The following is a 19,718-nucleotide window of genomic DNA, read 5'->3' as shown; positions in this document are numbered from 1 at the left end:
GGAGCTATTCAAACATTTTCTTAATTTTGTTGAAAGTGATTTGACCTATAGAGATCAAATTGTACACATCTCATAATAAAGTTAATCACATAAAAAAACATATAATTTACGGGGGGGGGGGGGGCGGTGTCCTGCTAACATTATCGCTAGATGCTTGTTACGAGAGGGTCCATATAAGCATGGACGCAGAAGGTAAGTACGTTGCTAATAAATTCCTAATCAGCCAGGCTGACTTTTGTGACTTCTGTAGCTGTCTTTTTGTTCGTTTTGTTTCTGATTTTCATTTTCCTTCATTTTTTTTGTGGGCGTGTGAGGTGGGGGGGGGGGGGGGTGGGGGTATTCGTCGGAACCGCCCATCCACCCCACCCCACCCACCCTACCCCTTTGTACGGTCAAGTATATCTTAAAAAAGTCGGCAGTGTATTCAGGTTTGAATCTTTCGGTAATCTGCACTAAAGTTTAATAAAAGCAATGCGTAATTTATGAACGCACTTGTTTATGGTATGTATTGGCCTCCGTAGAATTTTACAAATGTCTCAAAATCTCGTCAAATGCATCTTTTCTGTGCAAATTTCAATATTGATTATATTAACAAACCTCTTGGCCACTACACTGAAGCAAAAAATTAGACATAATTGTTTTCATGAAGACGAACGAAAGCCGAGAAATTTAGCAACATAAAGCATGGAAGGCCCAAAGCCAACATCAGTGTTAATTTATAACATTAGGTCCACTAAATGCTCAGTTGAGCAGTTTGGTCCTGTTTCCGTCGGGGCAACTGGACCTCTGCGGAAAATGGAATTTCGATTATTTTGACATTTAGTCCTTAAAATTTGTCGCAAATGATCGTAAATAATCTTTTAAATATTCTTCTGGAATTATTGCCATCGAAATATTAGCCGCATCTTTCTTGAAAGTCTGTTAATTATGTAATATTTAGCTGAAAATGAACACATTAAGTATTGTTTGGGTTACTCGGGGCCTCAGCGAAAGAAAATATCTATTTCTCGGGACGATTAATTTCGAGCCGAAAAAATATTGACGAAAAATCGCTATTCATAGATAGAGGGCATATGGACATACACAGCCATATAAGTAATGTTACCCTATAATCTGTACTTTTTCTAAAAACAACAAGTTTCTTCACAATTTTGTATGTCACCTGATAGAAATCAGCACTTTCCTACGGAAGCAAACGCGTGCCATCAAAGTCATAAAATGTTATCGTTATTACTAACTAGCCTTCTCGCATAATAAACAACATATCACAAATATACATACATAAACCTACAGAAATGCAGGTTTCACAGAATGTTCGGTTGATTCGTAGTTGATGATAATAAGATAATATCTTTGACACTGCCTAAGGGTACGGTGCAGGAGTGGTCTAAGATGAGGGTGTCCTGTCCCTCTCCCGCTCCCTATTAAGGGTATTTATGTACGTAGAAGGCTTTGTTTAGTTTGATGTCTTAATGTTTTGGACTGTAGGTCCTGCAGGGGTGAAAGGAGCCTGGATGTGGGGTAATGGGGGGGGGGGGGGTGACCACCTCCCTTGAAGAAATTGTTTTATAATTATTAATGGTGCTTACATCGAAGATTTTTTTTGCAAATAGTGCAGAACATTTTGTTTTCAAGAATTTAAATGTCGTCAGTAGAAATAAAAATATTTTCTTAATTTTATTGAAAGTAATAAGACTTTTAGAGATCGAATTTCTCACAAGAAAGATACCAAACAGCAAACATAATATTATCTACGGGGAGGGGAAGAGTAGGGTGGGAGGAGGGAAGGTTGGTGTCCTGCTAAAACCATTACACGATGCTCGTTACGTGATGGCATATTTGGACGAAGAAGGTAAATATACTTTGCTCATAAATTCCCAACCAGGTAATTATAATAATAACAAAGATTTATAATGCGCACATGTACACCCAGAAAAAGGGCGCTCGAAGCGCAACGTAGGCTAACTTTGATGACTTTTGCAGCTGACATTAATTTTAATTATAAACTTCGCTGTCTTAAGTATTTCGTTATTTATATATATATACTGATACGGGGTGCCTTCTTTAACATCTACAATAAATAAATGATACATTCATTTCTAAATTCATTTTATATTTGAACAATGATTGTCACTTAAATTATCATCCTAAGGCAACTTGAATTACTTTATAGTAACATTTAATGCTTCAATGTGAACCATTCTCGGTGTGATGATGGAGAATATGTGATGCACCCATGTATGCAGTCATTTAACCGGAAGTAAACTGAAAGTGACCTTGCTTTTCTTTTCTTTTTGGGGGAGGGAGGGGTGTGTTCGTCTGAACCCAACCCCCCCCCCTTGGTACGCGCAAGTATATATTTTTTCAAGCTTTTATATCTGGTTATTGACGTAGCAATTAATATATACCTACAAGTACATCAGCCAGTTACAATTGACACAAGACCACCTGTCATGGATTTCTGTTCATGTCACGTGAATTACTTATGATTACCTTCAATTACCTGTGTAAACATTGAATATATAGTAAAATGCCCTATTCATCCCCTGCAAAGTGATTTCGCCTAATAACAATTACCTTTTTTTGAAGTGTAAATTTTAAAACATTATATCTAAATATAAAGAATGTTAACATGCAACTAACAAGGCCCGGGAAGTGCCATTTCCTGCAGCAATCTAGTAGGCATTTTCTTGCTACGCTTCGCGTCAACTGATGGTGGCGCTTTGCCACGATAGTAATCGTGACAATTCCGTCCCTCGGAGCAACTCCTCCCCCCCCCCCCCCCACACCTGCCCCAACCACCTCCCCCTTTTCGAAAATCCTGGATCCGCACCTGGACATAATGTAGCTTTCAAAAAATGTTCGGTCGCTTCGTAGTTGATGATAAAAAGATAATATCGTTGATTAGAGAGATATAAGGCAGAGCCGACGAAGTATGTGAGTCATCAATCTAGCGCCTTCGGTGCTATTAGTAATCAGTGTACAAACCTTCTAGACTTCACAGAAATTAACTGTGGTGCAATCAAACGTCATACGATTTGTAACCTGAATACCAATTATATGTATCCATGTATAATTCTTTACGTAAATATAAGTATCTTATGCACCCAATATACACTGAAGTGGCTAAGCGTGGAGGGCAAACAGAGGGTCAAAACAGCTCACCTCACGAAAAAGCCAGTGCCGTCTTTGTTGGGTTTGACGAAAGATAGTATGGTACTGTAACTTAGAGATTCCCCTATTTCAAAGGACAAATTTAATAAATTTTTCCACAAATTTGTTACTTTGATTAACATATCAGTTGCTTCAAAAAGCACAGTATCTACTTTGTTTTTCCGGGAAAATGACGCCTATTTCATAGCCTAAGTACTGAATTCTGTCAACACTACAAATATAATATTAGGATTGTGCAGGTGTTGGTCCATGCAGGGAGCTGCTAGAGTAGCAGCTCCCTGATCATCCAACAGTTATCGCAGTCCTGAGACTTGACCATGAAGGAAGTGAACAAGTTAATATATAGTTCAATACACCCTTGTTTACAAGTTAATAATATAGTTCAATACACCCTTGTTTACAAGACTCCCTGTGATTTTCTCAGATTAATATGGTTTAGAAATATTCACTGTCATCTGCGGATGAAGTATTAAATGTAGTAAATTGTGAAGTTTTACTAGCTACAATTTAATATTCAATTAAGTGCTGAAAACATCAAGTCGACCGGGCGAAGGTTTAGTGTTATACCTAGCCTGTTTTTGTTGTCAGGCCTAGCGCATTTAGTATAGGCACAGTACAAGTATACAAACTAAGTAACACTAGTAGTAGTAGTAATAGTATTAACACTTAAACAGAGAAGGAATCGCCTTAGTTTCAATGTGTGTGGCTAAAAAGCACCATGCAATCTTTAGGCCTCACCTAAGCCGATCGTGTTTAAGCGCGATTTATTTGACTTCCTTTTGAAACTAGGGATAAATCTTACTGGCAGTATTTAGTCTATGCAAAGCAAAACATGATACAACATTAATATGTGTAACTGGACTGAGTTCAACATTAGGCCTAGCTTATGTAGGCCTATACGCCTTTCCCAAGGCTAGGCCTACACTAATTGCGTGGCGATTCTTATAAGGAAGTTACAAATAGGTCAGGCATACCTCGTACTTGTTAGTTAGTGGTTGTGCTTCAACTCTTACTAGAACTACAGTACTACTACTACTAGGCCTAATTGTAACTGCGGACACATGTCCTCTTAAAAAAAGCCTAGGCCTAGCTTTATTGTTCACACCCTTCCAGTAATACACTGAAATAGTACAACCTAATATAAAGTAATGTTCACTAACCTTCTTCAACTTCAAGCACTCCTAAGATCCAGATACCACTGAACTTGTTCTTTCAATCCTTCCCCCACATTGCATATGAGTATTTCATGTAAACATAAAAGGTATTCCACAATCTCATTCAAATACAAATTAACAAGACTCCAACAAAGCATTAAGCAATTTCCAACATGAAACAACTCTGTGCAGCAACTATCAGATGTAGCATAGGGAAGCATTTAACTGGAACAGAACAATGCTTATCTCAGGATGTCAGTGTGCTAAGGAGTTCTCATTCAGTAACACTAACAGGTGATAGGAAATTTGATTCATGGTCTATGGTTGTTTTATAGCATTTTCCTCCATCCTAGTACAGGCCTTTATGACAATGATTATGTTAGTGAATTCTTTGTCAGCAAATAACTCATTTTAGATTTTATTTCATCAATTTGTTATATGAAAATTTACACAAATGGAAAAGTTTATGAGATATAATATGTAAGAATGAAGACATACATTGCACAAAAAAAAGTGATCTCAAAAAGCTTTGTAGGCTTGTCTAATAGGTCACTTCCTTCAAAACACAGTATAATTAAGAAACATACAAACAAAACCCAAAAAATAACAGCAATCAATGCAATGATAAGTGTGAAATAAAGATATGTTTTGAGAAATCTTAAGCTTGATTAGACAAGTAGGTTATTAAGATCTGACAACACAGGTCATAACTTCACTGTTGGTGAACACTGATTAATTATAAGTGGCTACCATTGACATTTACTTTTTATAAATTAAATTTCTCAGAATGGTCTTCATTGCATCAAGCATTTCTGCAATATATTTGTAACTATGTACATGAATACTCAGTACATATATTGTTTGCAGGATAATTGTCATGAGATTTTGTAGAAAGTAAGTCGTAAGCCTTAAATAAAAAATATATACATAGCTGACCTTTGACTTACATTTCTCCAACCCAAAGGGTAAAGTGGCAAATTAAAAAATGCAGTATCAATGTTATTTGTGGTAATTAGTTGTTACAAAACCCCACTTGAAGTACAGGGATATTATGATATATTATTTTTTTCTTCTTTCTTCGCTCAATCACAGCATATTCAGAGCTACCATTGAAGCTGTATTCACATGAAGGGTACTGAAGAAAAATTCTTATCAGCAGTGCAGAAAGGAAATTGTGAAGATGTGCAGACAGTTTTTGACTCAAGTCTCGACAAATCCACCCTGTTGAATTGCTGTCACAAGAGATCTGGAGACAGCGCTGTCCATCTCGCAGCAAGACATAACCATGTTGATTTACTTGAGTTCTTGATTTCCAGAGGAGCAGACATCGAGAACAGCAACCTAGACGGTAAGCGAGCTCTGCACGAGGCTGCTCAATCAGGGAGCAGGGATTGCTTGAATCTTCTACTGACGAAAGGAGCAGAGGTTGACTCACTGAAAAGGGCTGATTGGTAGGTTTCAATTAACTACAACCACATTGCAGGTGTGTAGCAAAAGGGGGGGGGGCAAAGGGGGTGAGCCCCCTTCCCTCTTGAGCATATTTTTTTTATGATATCGCTAGTAATTTCAAAATAGGAAATGCTTAGATGCAACTTACAAGGCCTGGGAAGTGTCGTTTCCAACAATCTGGGAGGCATTTTCTTGTAAGCTTCACACCAACCCATGGTCCTGGGAAGTGCCATTTCCAGCGATCTGGGAGGAATCTTCGACCAAATTTTTTGTGCACGTTTCGCGCTAACTCATGGTGGTGCTACGCTTGGATAGTTTGCCTACAAGCTTCGCCCGTCACTTGGCAAATTCCTCGCTACGCGCCTTCCACATTGCATATTAAATCTTAAGTATTTGCCCTAAGTTTTGTTTGCATGCTTCCCTGGAGGCTCTGTCCTTTTGTATGTTTTTTCTTGTCATTAAGGAGTGAGCATTTAATAGACAGGTAAGTCTTTCAGTGATAAGTCATGTGTTACTTGTTTTAAAAATGATCAAAATTAGACATGGGAGCTTTTAGACCTGTTTTGAAAAAATCTTGTCCAAGTCATGTTTATACTGTCAAGCCCTATTTTTGGTTTTGTTTGTATCGATTCATATCTGGTTGATTTTGATTTCCCATCAGGACACCACTTCACCTGGCATGTACAAAACTGGATGTTGTTATTGTCAATGAGTTGCTGTCGGCTGGTGCTAACCCACTGCTGTGTAATAAAGATGGATGGAATGCATTTCATATTGCTAGCAGGTAAGGAAAAAAGTGATCGTACCAAAGAGAAATATGATAGTTGACATAGTCAGACAGTGTTGCAGTTTCACATTTGTGTTTTACATACATTGAAATCACCATTTTGTTTATCATTTCTGACAATTCATAAACCTTAACATTCCTGCAAAGGTACCAGCTCTTGGTCCCATCACCAACAGGAGAGCCAAAGCAACATAGTCAGATTTTGGCTTAAAGGCTTCCCATTTCAAGACCTCAGATACATAATGGGAGGATGGCAAGAACATAAGAGGAACTTTGAACAGTTTTTAACGTTACTAACGCTACTGTGTACCCATCTGTGTCAGTGCTGGTGGTCAACTGGAGCATAAGGTCACACTGAATGTTTTTGGTTTGCTGTAACTAAGCTGCAAAATATTCAATATTTCTAGTGTATTCTTATGTGTGCAATGGTTCAGATCTGAGTTTGTCAAAATATGTAAATCTATGTCATAATGTATTTGTATATAATTTTCTTCATAGGGAAGGGAGTGTAGATGTACTTAACTGCCTTCTAGATGCACACCCATTAACTTGGTCAACGAAAAGTAAAAACGGAAGAACACCTTTACACACAGCGGGTGAGAATCACAACCAGATAAGATTCATTCATAAAAACAAAGTATTTATGTTGGGTTCCTACTTCGGTTACTTACATTGCACAGTCAATTTGCAATCAATTACAAAGCAGGAAGTCATGTCACCAATAGTGTGGTGGGGTGTGGCAGGGTCATAGTTTATGCTGTGTCGTTTACAGTTCAACTGAAATCAATTTTTTTTTCAACAAAAATCGTTTCCATTTACTACTCATTATATTAGCTTTGAGATATCAGGGAATCGAAACATTAATGAGTAAAGGCTATCGAAATATGATTGCAGAAGGCACATTATTGTTATGACATCAAATATGTGCGGGACAAGGTTCACTTGAGGTGCCATGTAGACCTGGATATGCCATGGCGTTAGTATGGAAATAACAATTTAGATAAGTGAATGTTATATAAAAAAGCTGTAGCCCACAACCATCTGCCAGTGGGAAATAGAAAGGTGCATAGGGTAGAGGGATCGGGGACAGAAAAGGAATCGTAAGGTCCCTGTCATTTACAGCAGAAATGTTTTGAAATTAATACAAAAATGAATGAAAGGGGGAGGAGGTGGGGTAACTACTCCCGTGATATTACTCTGGAGCCATATCATTGTGGGCCATGAAATGCCATGATTGAAGGCAGTGATGATAGAAGACAGTGATGATAGGAGGCAGTGATGATATAGTAAGTAGGCAGTGATGATAGATTCGGCAGTGATGATAGATTCGGCAGTGATGATAGATTAGACAGTGATGATAGAGTAGGTAGGCAGTGATGATAGATTAGGCAGTGATGATAGATTCGGCAGTGATGTTAGATTCGGCAGTGATGATAGACTAGGCGTTGATGATAGTGTAGGCAGTGATGATTGAGTAGGCAGTGACAAGGGTCAGACCAATCACAAAAACCTAGACAGTTATCTTTACTTTTCTAAACTTAGCTCTACATGGAAAGCTGGATGCAGTTCATCTGCTTCTCGGTAGATGCAAGTACGATTCAAATACAACCGATTCATGTGGATCCACACCATTGATGGATGCATTGAGGGCAGGTTTCACAGATGTGGCCGATGTGCTGATCACACAGCACAAGGTAGGTCTGAGCTGATTTAGACATTCAACAAATTTCAAAGATAAGTTATCTGCATAGTTGTAATAGTTCTTCAATTGGAATTGCCAAAAGTGAGTATGTGTGGTTTGCTATTTTCAGTCACTAAATTTGTAAATGGCAACTATTTCTGTCAAATAGTTCTTCTTCCTGATTTCACATCAACCTTTAATGATCTTTTACCTAAAACTACTATTTTCTAGTTGATGGCTCTGTTGGTGTAACATTTAGTAGGTACACACAGTATACTTAAAGAGAGTGAGTTTGGTTTAGTCTCCCACTAAATGTTGTACAAGTGCTGTAATCTTCCCTGTAAGATAGAGGGTTACATTCCCCTATTCATTGAAGATACTAAAAGCTTGATCATCTTCAAACTGGTCACAGCATTGTCTTATTTCTTTCTGATAGGCCGGTGTTCGCAGACCAGACGTACTGGGCAGAGAACCTCTCCATGTTGCAGCTCAGGCTGGTTGTGACAAGTCTGTCAAATATTTAATACAGACCCACCGAGTTCCTCCAGATGTAGCAACCAGTATTGGAGAGTTGACTCCACTCCATCTAGCTGCCAAGGTAATGTCAGTTTAGCGTGAGTCTGATTTATTTAAATGCCGATAAGTTAGTCAATGAAATGAGGCAGGGATGTAAGTAGGATTATGGGCGATGCCATCTGCATTACAGGTGTTAAGTGACCAGAAAATGGGGGTGGGGGGGACCAATGCACCTGCAATTGCAAAGGAGGCATCATTATGATATCATTTTTCTTGACAGAATAAATTTTACAGGAATTGAAATCAAGGTATTGAGCACTAAAGCCATTTGTACTCATTGCTGTCAATTACTGAAACTACTTTCCTTACAATTTATGGCCATGGCCTACCCTTATCAAGCAGTGCTTTATCTAAGCCTTTATGCAACTGCCGCTTATTAAGTAAATTTGGCCAGATCTGCACAATTGTGAAACTTTTTCCTTAATCTTGTGATAAATGATTTTATATTTCAACTGGCAAATGTTCTTTTCCATTAAACAGGAAGGACAAGATGGTACAATCTTCACATTACTTCAACTCGGTGCTGATGTGAATACGAAAGATGTCAAAGGTCGAACAGGTTTGTCATTTCATACTTTTTTTCAAGTTCTTAATGAAAATTATACTTCTGATGTGAACTTGTGTTAATTTAAGGCTGATCTTGGCCATAGGAAAGAACAATAGGTGTTTGTTTGGCTAAATAGAACTCAATTAATTCCCATTTACTGGACCAGTAGCAGCTTTCTGAATATTTCAAAACAAACTGACCTTCATGGCAATTCTATTTTGTTAAGGTTCCAACCAAAAAGCAACTAGCACTTTGATTGGAATTATAACAGCAAATTAACAATACTATTGGAAGTTATGTTCGAAGTGTTTTAGTTATTTATCTTACCTGATGAACCACTTCCAAACATATCACTTTCACTGTATGATATCTGAGTAGATTCTGTAATATATATATAAAATATAATAATTGTAGTTTTTTTTCTTCCCTCTTTTCTTTTCTGTAAATGTCAATTTGATTTAACTTTGTCACTTATGAAACGTCTGACCCTGAGAAGCAGAGAACTCATTCTAAAACAAGAATTTTTCACTACCTTTCCACTTTTAGCTCTACACATAGCAGCTGGGAGTCAAATGACAGAGTGTGTGAAGGCTCTACTACAGTCTGGGGCAGATATCTGCATGGATGAAAAGGGAAACAGACCATCAGATATGACTAACAGGAAAGAAATATTAGATCTACTTGAACCGACCTGAAGATGGATGGAACAAAATTAGTGATCTAGCTGAGAGTATACGGCTAATAAGTCATACTAGAAAGTCAGCTTGTTGACATGTTGGACGAGCATCGATGGTATGACCAGGCATCTTTCAAATGTTGGATCATAAAGAAGTGTCTGGCGAAAATTATCTGCTTACAGAAATAAAATCCATATTTATCATCCCGTCTTACCTTGTGAGCCTGTTAATGGTGTTAGTGGTAATGTGACATGTGAGCTTGGCCATGTTAATTTAACAGTGAAACCAATTCAAAGTCAACTTTTGATCTTAAAGTAACGAAAAGGTCTTCGGTGGAATATCTTTGATAATATCTCTTTTCCTTCTGCCAAAAATATGATGAAAACAATTTCTCATTGCAAAACAAACCACCACAACAGCTAAAGATGGTTTGCTGATCTCTCTGATTGCCTGTAGTAAAATAAAAAATGTTTTGCAAATCTAGAATGTGGCTAGGTTTTGATATAATTTAAAAGTTTTTATTTGCCACTAGGTCCATTCTTCTTAAGGCCTCTGCCGTTGTTATCTGTCATAATGTAAGGCCTCTGTTCTTGCTTTTAGTCGTCCAAGCTCCTCTTGTATTGCATCAGTGATTTGTTTCCTCATTTCCATCTAGAGAAAAAAACAATTAAACAATTAATTGAATTTCTCTTGATTTATCTGTGAAATTCTGGTTTCCTTTGATAACAGTATTTTAAGTGAGATGTGAAGGTTTGGAGACAACTGAAAATAACAGAGTAATTTTGTTACTATAAATAATTACCTGAAAATTAATGTTACTACCTGAAGAGGGAAAATTGAGGAAAGACCAGAATTTGAATCAATGATCTCAATCACCTGCAAGGTTGTACAGATTAAGATTTCAAATGGCTGCAACCTCAATATACAACCACTTCTACCCCCCCCCTACCCACTTTCCCATCAAAGATATGATGGTAGAAATAATTGTACACACAATAACATCATTAGTCACATAACACACAATGTGTTGTAGCTTCTAACCAGCAGCACCAGCAGAGAAATTCAAACCTTGATTGTCTTTGCATCTTCAAACTTGTTGACATTTTTCTAGTCCAACACACCCTAGCTGAGACCCTTGACACAATGCAAATTCTCTCAAGCATTAGAACCAGTGTCATGGGACTACACACTTCTAAGCTCACCATGCAATACAAATGCATGCTTATAGGAGAAACTAAGATCGTGACTGCATACACAAAACATGATTCTCTCATAAAATGTTCATTTTTTGGTCAAAGTTTGCTAAATTGTCTCAGACAACTTAATATTTTCAGAACCATTGACAAGAAGGCTAAAGAGAACTTGTTTTTGAAAAAGCAAAATACTTGTAACTTTGAAAGTTAAAATAAATATAAAATGTATTGATATGAAATTTGATGAACTTACTGGACTTCTTTTCTCGTTCCTCATTTGAGCCAGCATTTCTTTGAAGTCCATAGCGTCCCCGATGAGCATGGTAACTTTCTTACCGACCCGAGGTATATATGGGGGATAGTTTGGTAGTATATGGTCCATACCTATATGCCAGTATGGAACTACCAGTGGGTTTATCTTGCTCTCTGCGATCACCCTGCCGATACCTGTTTAAAATGTGAAAAAAAAAACAACGAAGACTTCAGATCTTATCTTCTACAGAGGCTATAAAAATTCACTGTTTGTGTATTAATTTTATTAAAGAAGCTATGGTTACAATGGTACTTTCAAATAACACAATAACAATATGGAGCTATTTGATATAACCTGCTATTCAAGGTAAACTTCCTACTTAGACATGAATACACAGGAATGTGATAAGCCCTTTGAATTACATTTTTGAAAATTAAACCCTTTAAAGTTATCTATAAAAGTACACTAAATTTTAACATAACAAACACCTTCCTGAAAGCAAAGGTTTATGGACACTTTTAATTCTGATGCTACACTAGCCTCTTCCACTTTTCTCTTTGCAAGATTTCTTTGTGCTGTTTACTGAGGTTCTCTGTACATAGTCTAAACCTTTCTCCTGCTGATGTTCATTTTCTGTACCATGAGTAAATACCAACACCTCAATGTGAGCTGACCACTTGTTTTACAAATCCAACTTTACAACAAATGACTTACCCCATTTTAACCTGAGAAATTCTTTGGTCATATTCACTTTACCTGAGGAATGGAAAGGAACATGGTGGCATTATTAAAATCGGAGAAAGTAAGACTGGTAAATATGTACTTATGTAATAGTGGACATTAATATACCAAAATATCTTGGGCTATCACTGAACCATCATGCAAATTTCATTCATGGCAAATATAAAGACTTTTGATGAAATTGCTAGATAAAGTTTTCCATCTACATTCTTCATATAATTTAATGGTCTGATTTTTCTCCAGAAGAATATGAGAGATTTATATCCCTGTTAAATATAACTTGACAGCTTATATCAGAAACATTTTAGCCTTTTCTTTAAGATTTTTTCTTTTCTTCACAATGACAGCATCCTGCAAAACATTACCTTCTGGAAAGAAATGCACCCAGCCACCATCATTAACTTTATCAATGATAAAGTCCATACTAGGCTGGTATACACCATCACCTGTGAGATTGAAATAAAAAAGTTATGAATATTCTGGGAATAAGGTGTCCTGTATTTGACAGACTAGCTAAAACTACTCTGTGAAACATTGGAAACAAACCACAGATATTAGTTGGCATGTCTTTCAAACTATGATTACGCAATCCAATAAATTCTTAGTAAGTAGGGTGTCCCTGTTTTCACCAGACTAGCAAGTGTAGCTTAAAATACTCTGTGAACATTAGAAACAAACCACAGATATTATCATTCATGTCTTTCAAACTATGATTATGCAATCCAATAAATTCTTAGTAAGTAAGGTATCCTGTATTTACCAGACTAGCAAGTGTAGCTTAAAATACTCTGTGAACATTGGAAACAAACCACAGATATTATTATTCATGTCTTTCAAACTATGATTATGCAATCCAATAAATTCTTTGTCTTCAATGTTTGCAAAAGAGCAACCATTTTTAGAGAAACACAACAAATCAAATCATGATAATGTGACATAAAAAAATTGTAGTCAGTTTTATGTGATTTTGCAAATGGAATGCATTATATATGATCATATAAATTGATCAGTCAATGCCTGACAACAAGACACTATATACATGAAAAATGATGTTGGACAGAACATACTGTACAATTGAATATGCTAAAATACATCTCTGCATCTTCTTCCCAAGTCAAGGAAAAGTTGTTTGAAATAAATACACTTTGTAAAAAAAAGTGGCTTTCCTACTAAAAAAGTAAACAAAGAGTATCATAGCAATTAATTTATATTTTTTTGACATTTGGGGAGAAAAATGTTTCCTTTCATACTGACAAAGTTATCGTTCAAATGGGAATCAAACAGAATGCCAGTTTGTTAGATCCATGCATCCAAGTCCTCTTCTAAATTCAAATATTTTGTAAGTAGCTTTTCTTTTTTATTCTATTGTAAAGAGGGCTTGAAAGCTGATGCATTAAGTCCCAGCAAACTTTTCAAACAATTCAATTCCTTTACCATTCGGTACGACCAATAAAAACTTCACCAACGGTACACATGTACAACTAAATGAAACATCAATTCAACTGAAAAATCAAACAGATAATTTTATGGATCCACACGTAGTGGCTAATATCTGCTATTATCATTGGGAGGCAAAAAAGCTTTTCCATGAAATGGTCATAAGGTTGCAAGCAACTTTACCTCTTACAATGGGAACAATCTGGCCCAACGTGAAAAACCAGACATGGCTGTTCTTCATAAAAGCTATGTCACTAGCTCCAGGTAACCTGTGGAGATATTAAGGAAATAAACATTGGTAATATGCAATGCAGAGGTATGTTATTAGGTTATTTTTCTTTAAACTATAAAAGACTATAAAATGACTGACAGAGCCAAAACCAAACCATTGCTGTGTGGGGTGGAAGGGGATGAGGTGGGATGGGGGAGGTGTTGTCACTTAGGTAAGGAGCACCAACACACAACTAGGTTAATTGTGAATATTTGTACAGCTAACCTTTAAGGGTTATAGCTGGATATGTATCCAGCCAACACAGGGAGTTGGCTGGATATATTACATGCACACAGGGAATAAGCTGGATATATTACATGCACACAGGGATTAAGCTGGTTATGTTACATGCACACAGGGTATAAGCTGGATATGTTACATGCACACAGGGAATAAGCTGGTTATGTTACAAGCACACAGGGTATAAGCTGGATATGTTACATGCACACAGGGAATAAGCTGGTTATGTTACAAGCACACAGGGTATAAGCTGGATATGTTACATGCACACAGGGAATAAGCTGGAAATGTTACATGCACATAGGGAATAAGCTGGATATGTTATGTGCACACAGGGATTACGCTAGACATGTTACATGCACACAGGGAATAAGCTGGATATGTTACATGCACACAGGGATTAAGCTGGATATGTTACATGCACACAGGGATAAGCTTCAAACTCTTAAGAACAGAACAGTTTGCACTTTTGGAATGGCAAATTTACTAACCACCGAACCCTGCTCGGGAACAAAAATGACTTGAAGGAGAAATTGCCTGATGAGAAAAAAATATGAAGAAAAAATGATCAGAAATTTGAGGCAGACATTTCAACGCAACTATCAAAATAACCCTTGACTACTACTGTATGACATCAAAGACACATTAGAGCTGGAATTCAATGCTTTATTTATTTCACATGCTACTGCTATTGACAGGAATATGAACAATTCTAAAATGAGCTAAGTCTACCCACAGTATGAACAAGATGACTAGCGAAAACAAATTTTCCTTCAATGCTCAATACAAGCTTTGCTTTCAAGTCCTTTAAAGATAAAGAGAATGCAATATTCAATTTAGTTTGTACCATATATTAAACATGAATTGTTACTTGTACTGATGGAAATACCCCCCTCACATTTTATCCATTCTCCAGACAATCTTTTGTCTTTGCTGGTCATGTCAAGTATTCAAAGTTTTCATTTACTACAATTTAACCAAGATCAATGAAAAATGTCATAAATTAAAAGCTGAGATCTACAACATGGCAGATGTAGATTGATACTAACCCAACAAAACTGGATCATCGACACACGAGAGATGATTGCTAACGGTTACCAGGGGAACGCCTTTCTCCCTGTGCAGGATCTTCTTCTGTAGATCCTCAGTATTGACCACAAGTACAGAGTTGGCCAGTTCTACGAATAATGCAAAATGTGATCAAATTAAAAATGGAAGAAATTTAGCTCATTGAGGTATAACAATATTTCATAACTTAAAGTACATTTGACACGGTATAGATCCATCTCAAATTCATACTAGTGATTCTTTGGATGATAATCTAAGAATTTGAATCATTTCGGACCAACAAAATTGGCTTACTGTTTACTAATTAGCTTAATTAAGTCCCATTCACTACTCTCAAAACAAATATCATATTATGCGCTGCAACACTGTATGTCATCAAAGATTGGAACCTGATATGAGCGGTTATATATCACCAATTATGAATCTGAAGGATTTTCCTGTCGAAATCCATCCAAGTTGACTTGGGATGGATAGTTGTTACACGTTATAAAGATGTCTAGATTGTCGTTATTCAGTGTCACATGTCCTTTAACAGCTTCTAATTTCATGTTACAGTAAACCTTTCCGATTTTATGTTTTTCTGAAGTGACTTATTTTCCCCTTACAGCAATTTGAAATCTCCAAATACCACCTAACACTTGGTGCATTGAATTCATATGAATTAAATTTGCTACTGAAACTAGGGAATAAAGGTTTCTCTTTAGTAAAAGTTTCTCTAAAGTTTTTAGTAAAAGTTTTAGTAAAAGTTTAGTAAAGTAACTCTGTAGTAAAAGTTTCTCTTTAGTAGTAAGCAGAACAAGTTTGATAAACAATACAGTGAGTGAGTGAGTAACATGTATATACTAACTTGGCTATATTATATATTGCTTTCCACCAAACATTTCTTAATCTTACAGTAGTAACATGAATACTTTTACACATTCTCTTACAATAGTCAATAGTAATACAATATCGAAAACTAAACTTATTGAACAATACTGTAACACTGACAGTTCTTTGATATTAGAGAGTGCCAGAATGGTTACACATTGTTTACATTGTAAACATCAAAGCTACTACAAACTCATCAGGATAATTTGTGTAGTAATAGTCAATAGTGTATAACATCTATCACGATACCATCAATCATTGGAATAAAATTTACATTCAAAATTAAAGTAAAATATCTCTTACTTCCCCATAGTTTACCAAGAGTCACAACACCTAGGATGGTTAGACAGGATGCTGACTTCCGTAAAATTCCTGGATGGTTTGTGTGTTTCCACTGCCAAGGTTCAAGCGGCATTGTGTTTTTGGAGTGATAAAGTTCTGAGGAATTTGATACAAAAAATAAAAACAGGTTAAAAAATTGACTTAGATGAAAAGGACATAGTGATCATTATAGCCACAGATATGGAATATATTAGCTTGATTTGGGATACACTTTTCAGTTACCATACAGTAGATGTGTTTCTACTTAAATGCCTGCTGTATCTGTACTGTACTGTAGTTAGAACTAATGTTTAGCTGGTATTTTTGCAGTATTGCTTAATGACACCTCCTTAGAATCCCTTCATGCATACTGTTATCAACATTAATACACCATGCCAATGGTCTTTTACAGTATACTATAGTATATGGTTAGAACCTAATATGACATATCATTTCACACAGTTGGTCAAATTGTATGATTTTATCACAGCAAAAGAGAAGCTTGCAAGTTCTGCTTGAAGTGTTTTAACAAGTCGCTCAGTTTTTCTTTCCTTTACAAGCTTGAAATCTGCAGAAGCTATAATTTGCAAAAATAGATCTAAATCATTACTGTTCACTTACTTTTTCTTGTATAAGGTATCTCCCCCCCCCCCCTGCCCCTCTATAATTTGTATCCAATAGAACTAATGGAGAAATATTGCCCCAAATTCATTCTAAACTTTTACAGTTGTATGTGCCTAATTTGTGCAATAACATAGCAGACCATTTGTAATTAATTTGAGGTCAACCATGTAAATTTCTAATGCATTCTAATTGTTTAAGTATTATACATATATATCATATGCATTACAACAGGACTAAAAGTGTTGAAGAAACTTCTACAGAAATTGATACATGCTTCATCAAGCATTTGAAAATGTAGATGTATGTCTAGGTAATAAATTGCAGATGTTAGATTAATAATATTTGAGGAATTCATTTAACATTTAACAATTTTTCCAGCTTAAAGTTAATTTACAGTAGTAAACTGTTATTCACCATACGATGCTGATACTGGTATCTTGCTGCCAACAATCACATTCTCATAAATACAGTATTGATGAGTTGTGATGTGGTTCTCCCCTAAAATTCTGACACTTTAAAAAATGATTAGCATATTAAGAATCCACAAAAAGTTAACATCCTTTTCAGACTTTGTCCTCTGATGACCTTTGACCTCAATGAAATTAGAAGGGTTCTTGTGCTAAGTTTGATCCGTCTAGTATGAAGTCCATCCAAGCTTTGATTTTCAAGTTTTCAAGAATTTACAAGATTTTCAGACCACTATACCAGCCATACTGTACTGTACATTTGTGTGCTCACTCTGAATCTGAATGGGTTAAGAACGGCAAAAATCCTACTAGAGGACATAAACGCCAACTGCGCGCTACAAAGTATGAGTATAGTTATTAGTTAACAAAGCAAGAGTTAGTGAGCTTGTCTTTGAAACAGTCTAGACTCGGTCCATGCACAATGTCTGATGGCAAAGCATTCCAATCTCTTAAGGTGCGGGGGAAGAAGGAATATTTATATAAATTCTTTCTAGAGTAGGGAACTTGGAAGTTAAGATTAGTTATGCCTTCATGGTTATGTCTCGTGTTAACACTTTTGTTGGGATTAGATTGTCTTTATTGATTGATACAAGATTGTTATTGATTTTATAAAGCATGTGGATATACTGAGTTTGAAGTTCATCTTGACTTTGCTTTTGAAGTTTACAAGGTTTTCAGACTTTGACCTCAGGTGACATCAAATCACCTTTGACCACATCCGAAGGAAAGGACATGGTTCGTCTGCTCATCTACATGCCAAGTACATGAAGTTTTAACAACCATCGAGGCCTAGTTTTTTAGTTTGAAAGCAAAGAAGCCACACACATACATATGCACCACCACATTGGCGCTTTTGCCTTTGGCAAGGATAAATATATCCACCAAATATCTTGCAAATGATTTAAGGCCTTACAAGTAACAAGGGATATTTCGATATATATTGTCAAGAGGCCTGGAACCTAAATTAGACATTCTGACCTTTTATTCAAATTCGGACATTTCCTTTGTATCTCAGCCTCGTAATTTCGACACGAACTGTCATAGCATCTAATAGGCCCAGCTCCATGGAACTGAATCTATTTACAATTTCCGAAGTCCCTTCTAGTTCTAATCCTAGTGTAACTTACGGCTAGCCTAGGTCTGCCACATACTGCTAACTGAACGTTAGGCCACCAAATTGCGAGACTTCAATCGTACAATGGCTATGAACTTCTGCTTATTTATCAATTTCAGGTTACCTTCCTTTACCTTTTCTTTGATGTAGCACGGGAAAGTAAGCACCATACGATAACTACTAGAAATTTATCTTATTTGACACAGGCCTGTAGAGGAAAGAGGTGTTCGTCGCGTAAAGGACTGGCAGACCTAACTTTAGTCTACTGCACTTATGGCAGTTCTGTGTCTTAGACGCTTAGCCTACTAGGCTTAGTAAGAAAACGTTAGGGTAGCAGACGAACTTTGTTATGCATACTGGTTACCTGTTCTTTGCTAGAATATACGGCAAAAAGGTTGCAACAAATTTCATAGCGTTTGAACTCAATTTCAAGCATCTCCAAGATGGCGTCTGGCTCTAAAGACGCCGAAGAAGAAGAAGTAATGCTCCTCACAATAATCGTTAATTCGATTTTCCTCGTTCATCTGTAAAACTTAGTTACATAATCATAAGATTGTCACTTTAGTGTTAGGTGCATTTGTCCTAATGTTGGTTGAGTGTAGTTCCGCGAAATAGTTGTGATTATAGATTTGTACTGCATAGTGCACACATTGCTTCTTCAAATGTTTTCATCACACTGGTAGTCAAAATATAATTAAACAACATTTACACATCTTAGATTGAATCTTAATTATGAGATGTGTAGGTTATGATTATTATGCATCCAACAGTGCCATAATGTTATTTGCATCTCTCATGATTGATGTTGCAATGGTCTGTCTATATTAATTATTATTCGTCGCGATAATTATTATTCAATAACATTTGCAAAGCTGGCCTAGACTACAAGTGCAAGAGAGATTAAGTTGGTTCCCCTCATGTTCCTGCCATCCTCTTTATCTATCCATGAGACTGCCAATGATTACACAGTGTATTTGAACATTCTCCAATGAAACCTTAAATGGTCATTGATAGCACCAATTCTACAGTAGCTTGCTAAAAGTTGTTTTCAAATTTCAAAATAATTTTTCCAAA

General features: G+C 36.4%; 3 protein-coding genes across 10 annotated transcripts in view; 2 read left to right on the top strand and 1 right to left on the bottom strand.

Moving 5' to 3' along the window:
• Positions 1-3,501: 3,501 nt before the first annotated feature.
• Positions 3,502-10,202, top strand: LOC139962022 (uncharacterized). 3 transcript variants are annotated; one of them, XM_071961841.1, is made up of 9 exons: positions 3,550-3,652; positions 4,472-4,622; positions 5,421-5,779; positions 6,439-6,561; positions 7,063-7,160; positions 8,107-8,258; positions 8,682-8,843; positions 9,302-9,380; positions 9,915-10,202. In XM_071961841.1, exons 3-9 carry the CDS (start codon positions 5,454-5,456, stop codon positions 10,061-10,063), a joined length of 1,089 nt encoding a protein of 362 aa, XP_071817942.1. In that variant the 5' UTR covers positions 3,550-3,652; positions 4,472-4,622; positions 5,421-5,453; the 3' UTR covers positions 10,064-10,202. The 3 variants fall into 3 exon arrangements, with proteins under 3 accessions (XP_071817940.1, XP_071817942.1, XP_071817941.1); XM_071961839.1 differs by lacking the exon at positions 4,472-4,622 and having other exon boundaries at positions 3,502-3,652; XM_071961840.1 differs by lacking the exon at positions 4,472-4,622 and having other exon boundaries at positions 3,578-3,727.
• A 181-nt stretch (positions 10,203-10,383) lies between these two features.
• On the bottom strand, positions 10,384-19,148 carry LOC139962023 (tafazzin-like). Of its 4 annotated transcripts, none has more exons than XM_071961846.1 (9): positions 19,009-19,148; positions 16,422-16,556; positions 15,230-15,358; positions 14,672-14,717; positions 13,853-13,938; positions 12,598-12,678; positions 12,206-12,247; positions 11,492-11,685; positions 10,384-10,696 (listed from the first exon to the last, which is right to left on the bottom strand). In XM_071961846.1, exons 2-9 carry the CDS (start codon positions 16,531-16,533, stop codon positions 10,607-10,609), a joined length of 780 nt encoding a protein of 259 aa, XP_071817947.1. In that variant the 5' UTR covers positions 16,534-16,556; positions 19,009-19,148; the 3' UTR covers positions 10,384-10,606. The 4 variants fall into 4 exon arrangements, with proteins under 4 accessions (XP_071817947.1, XP_071817943.1, XP_071817944.1 ...); XM_071961842.1 differs by lacking the exon at positions 19,009-19,148 and adding an exon at positions 18,769-18,949; XM_071961843.1 differs by lacking the exon at positions 19,009-19,148 and adding an exon at positions 18,779-18,930.
• The window catches only part of LOC139962025 (general transcription factor 3C polypeptide 6-like), a 5,291-nt gene continuing 4,558 nt past the window's right edge, over positions 18,986-19,718 (top strand). For 2 of the 3 annotated variants that reach the window (XM_071961849.1, XM_071961848.1), the window contains exon 1: positions 18,986-19,123. In XM_071961849.1, the coding sequence (XP_071817950.1) occupies positions 19,088-19,123 (36 nt within the window). In that variant the 5' untranslated portion in view covers positions 18,986-19,087. The remainder of the gene's footprint in view (positions 19,124-19,718) is intronic. The other variant, XM_071961850.1, reaches the window with a different exon arrangement.

Source organism: Apostichopus japonicus, chromosome 20 (genome assembly GCF_037975245.1).
Source record: "Apostichopus japonicus isolate 1M-3 chromosome 20, ASM3797524v1, whole genome shotgun sequence".
Taxonomy (NCBI): Eukaryota; Metazoa; Echinodermata; class Holothuroidea; order Aspidochirotida; family Stichopodidae; genus Apostichopus; species Apostichopus japonicus.
The sequence above is the reverse complement of the archived record's forward strand: the minus strand, read 5'-3'. Positions and strand labels throughout refer to the sequence as shown.

What these genes read in the sequence shown, in the direction of transcription:
- LOC139962022 (XM_071961839.1), top strand. Translation starts at nt 5,454, where the DNA reads ATGAAGGGTACTGAAGAAAAATTCTTATCAGCAGTGCAGAAAGGAAAT. An exon ending in TCACTGAAAAGGGCTGATTG is followed by an intron (nt 5,780 to 6,438) that starts GTAGGTTTCAAT and finishes ATTTCCCATCAG; the next exon opens with GACACCACTTCACCTGGCAT. An exon ending in CACTCCATCTAGCTGCCAAG is followed by an intron (nt 8,844 to 9,301) that starts GTAATGTCAGTT and finishes TCCATTAAACAG; the next exon opens with GAAGGACAAGATGGTACAAT.
- LOC139962023 (XM_071961842.1), bottom strand. Translation starts at nt 18,814, where the DNA reads ATGGTGCTTACTTTCCCGTGCTACATCAAAGAAAAGGTAAAGGAAG. An exon ending in TCTTGGTAAACTATGGGGAA is followed by an intron (nt 15,359 to 16,421) that starts GTAAGAGATATT and finishes CATTATTCGTAG; the next exon opens with AACTGGCCAACTCTGTACTT. An exon ending in ATTTCTCAGGTTAAAATGGG is followed by an intron (nt 11,686 to 12,205) that starts GTAAGTCATTTG and finishes CATTTTAAACAG; the next exon opens with GTATCGGCAGGGTGATCGCA.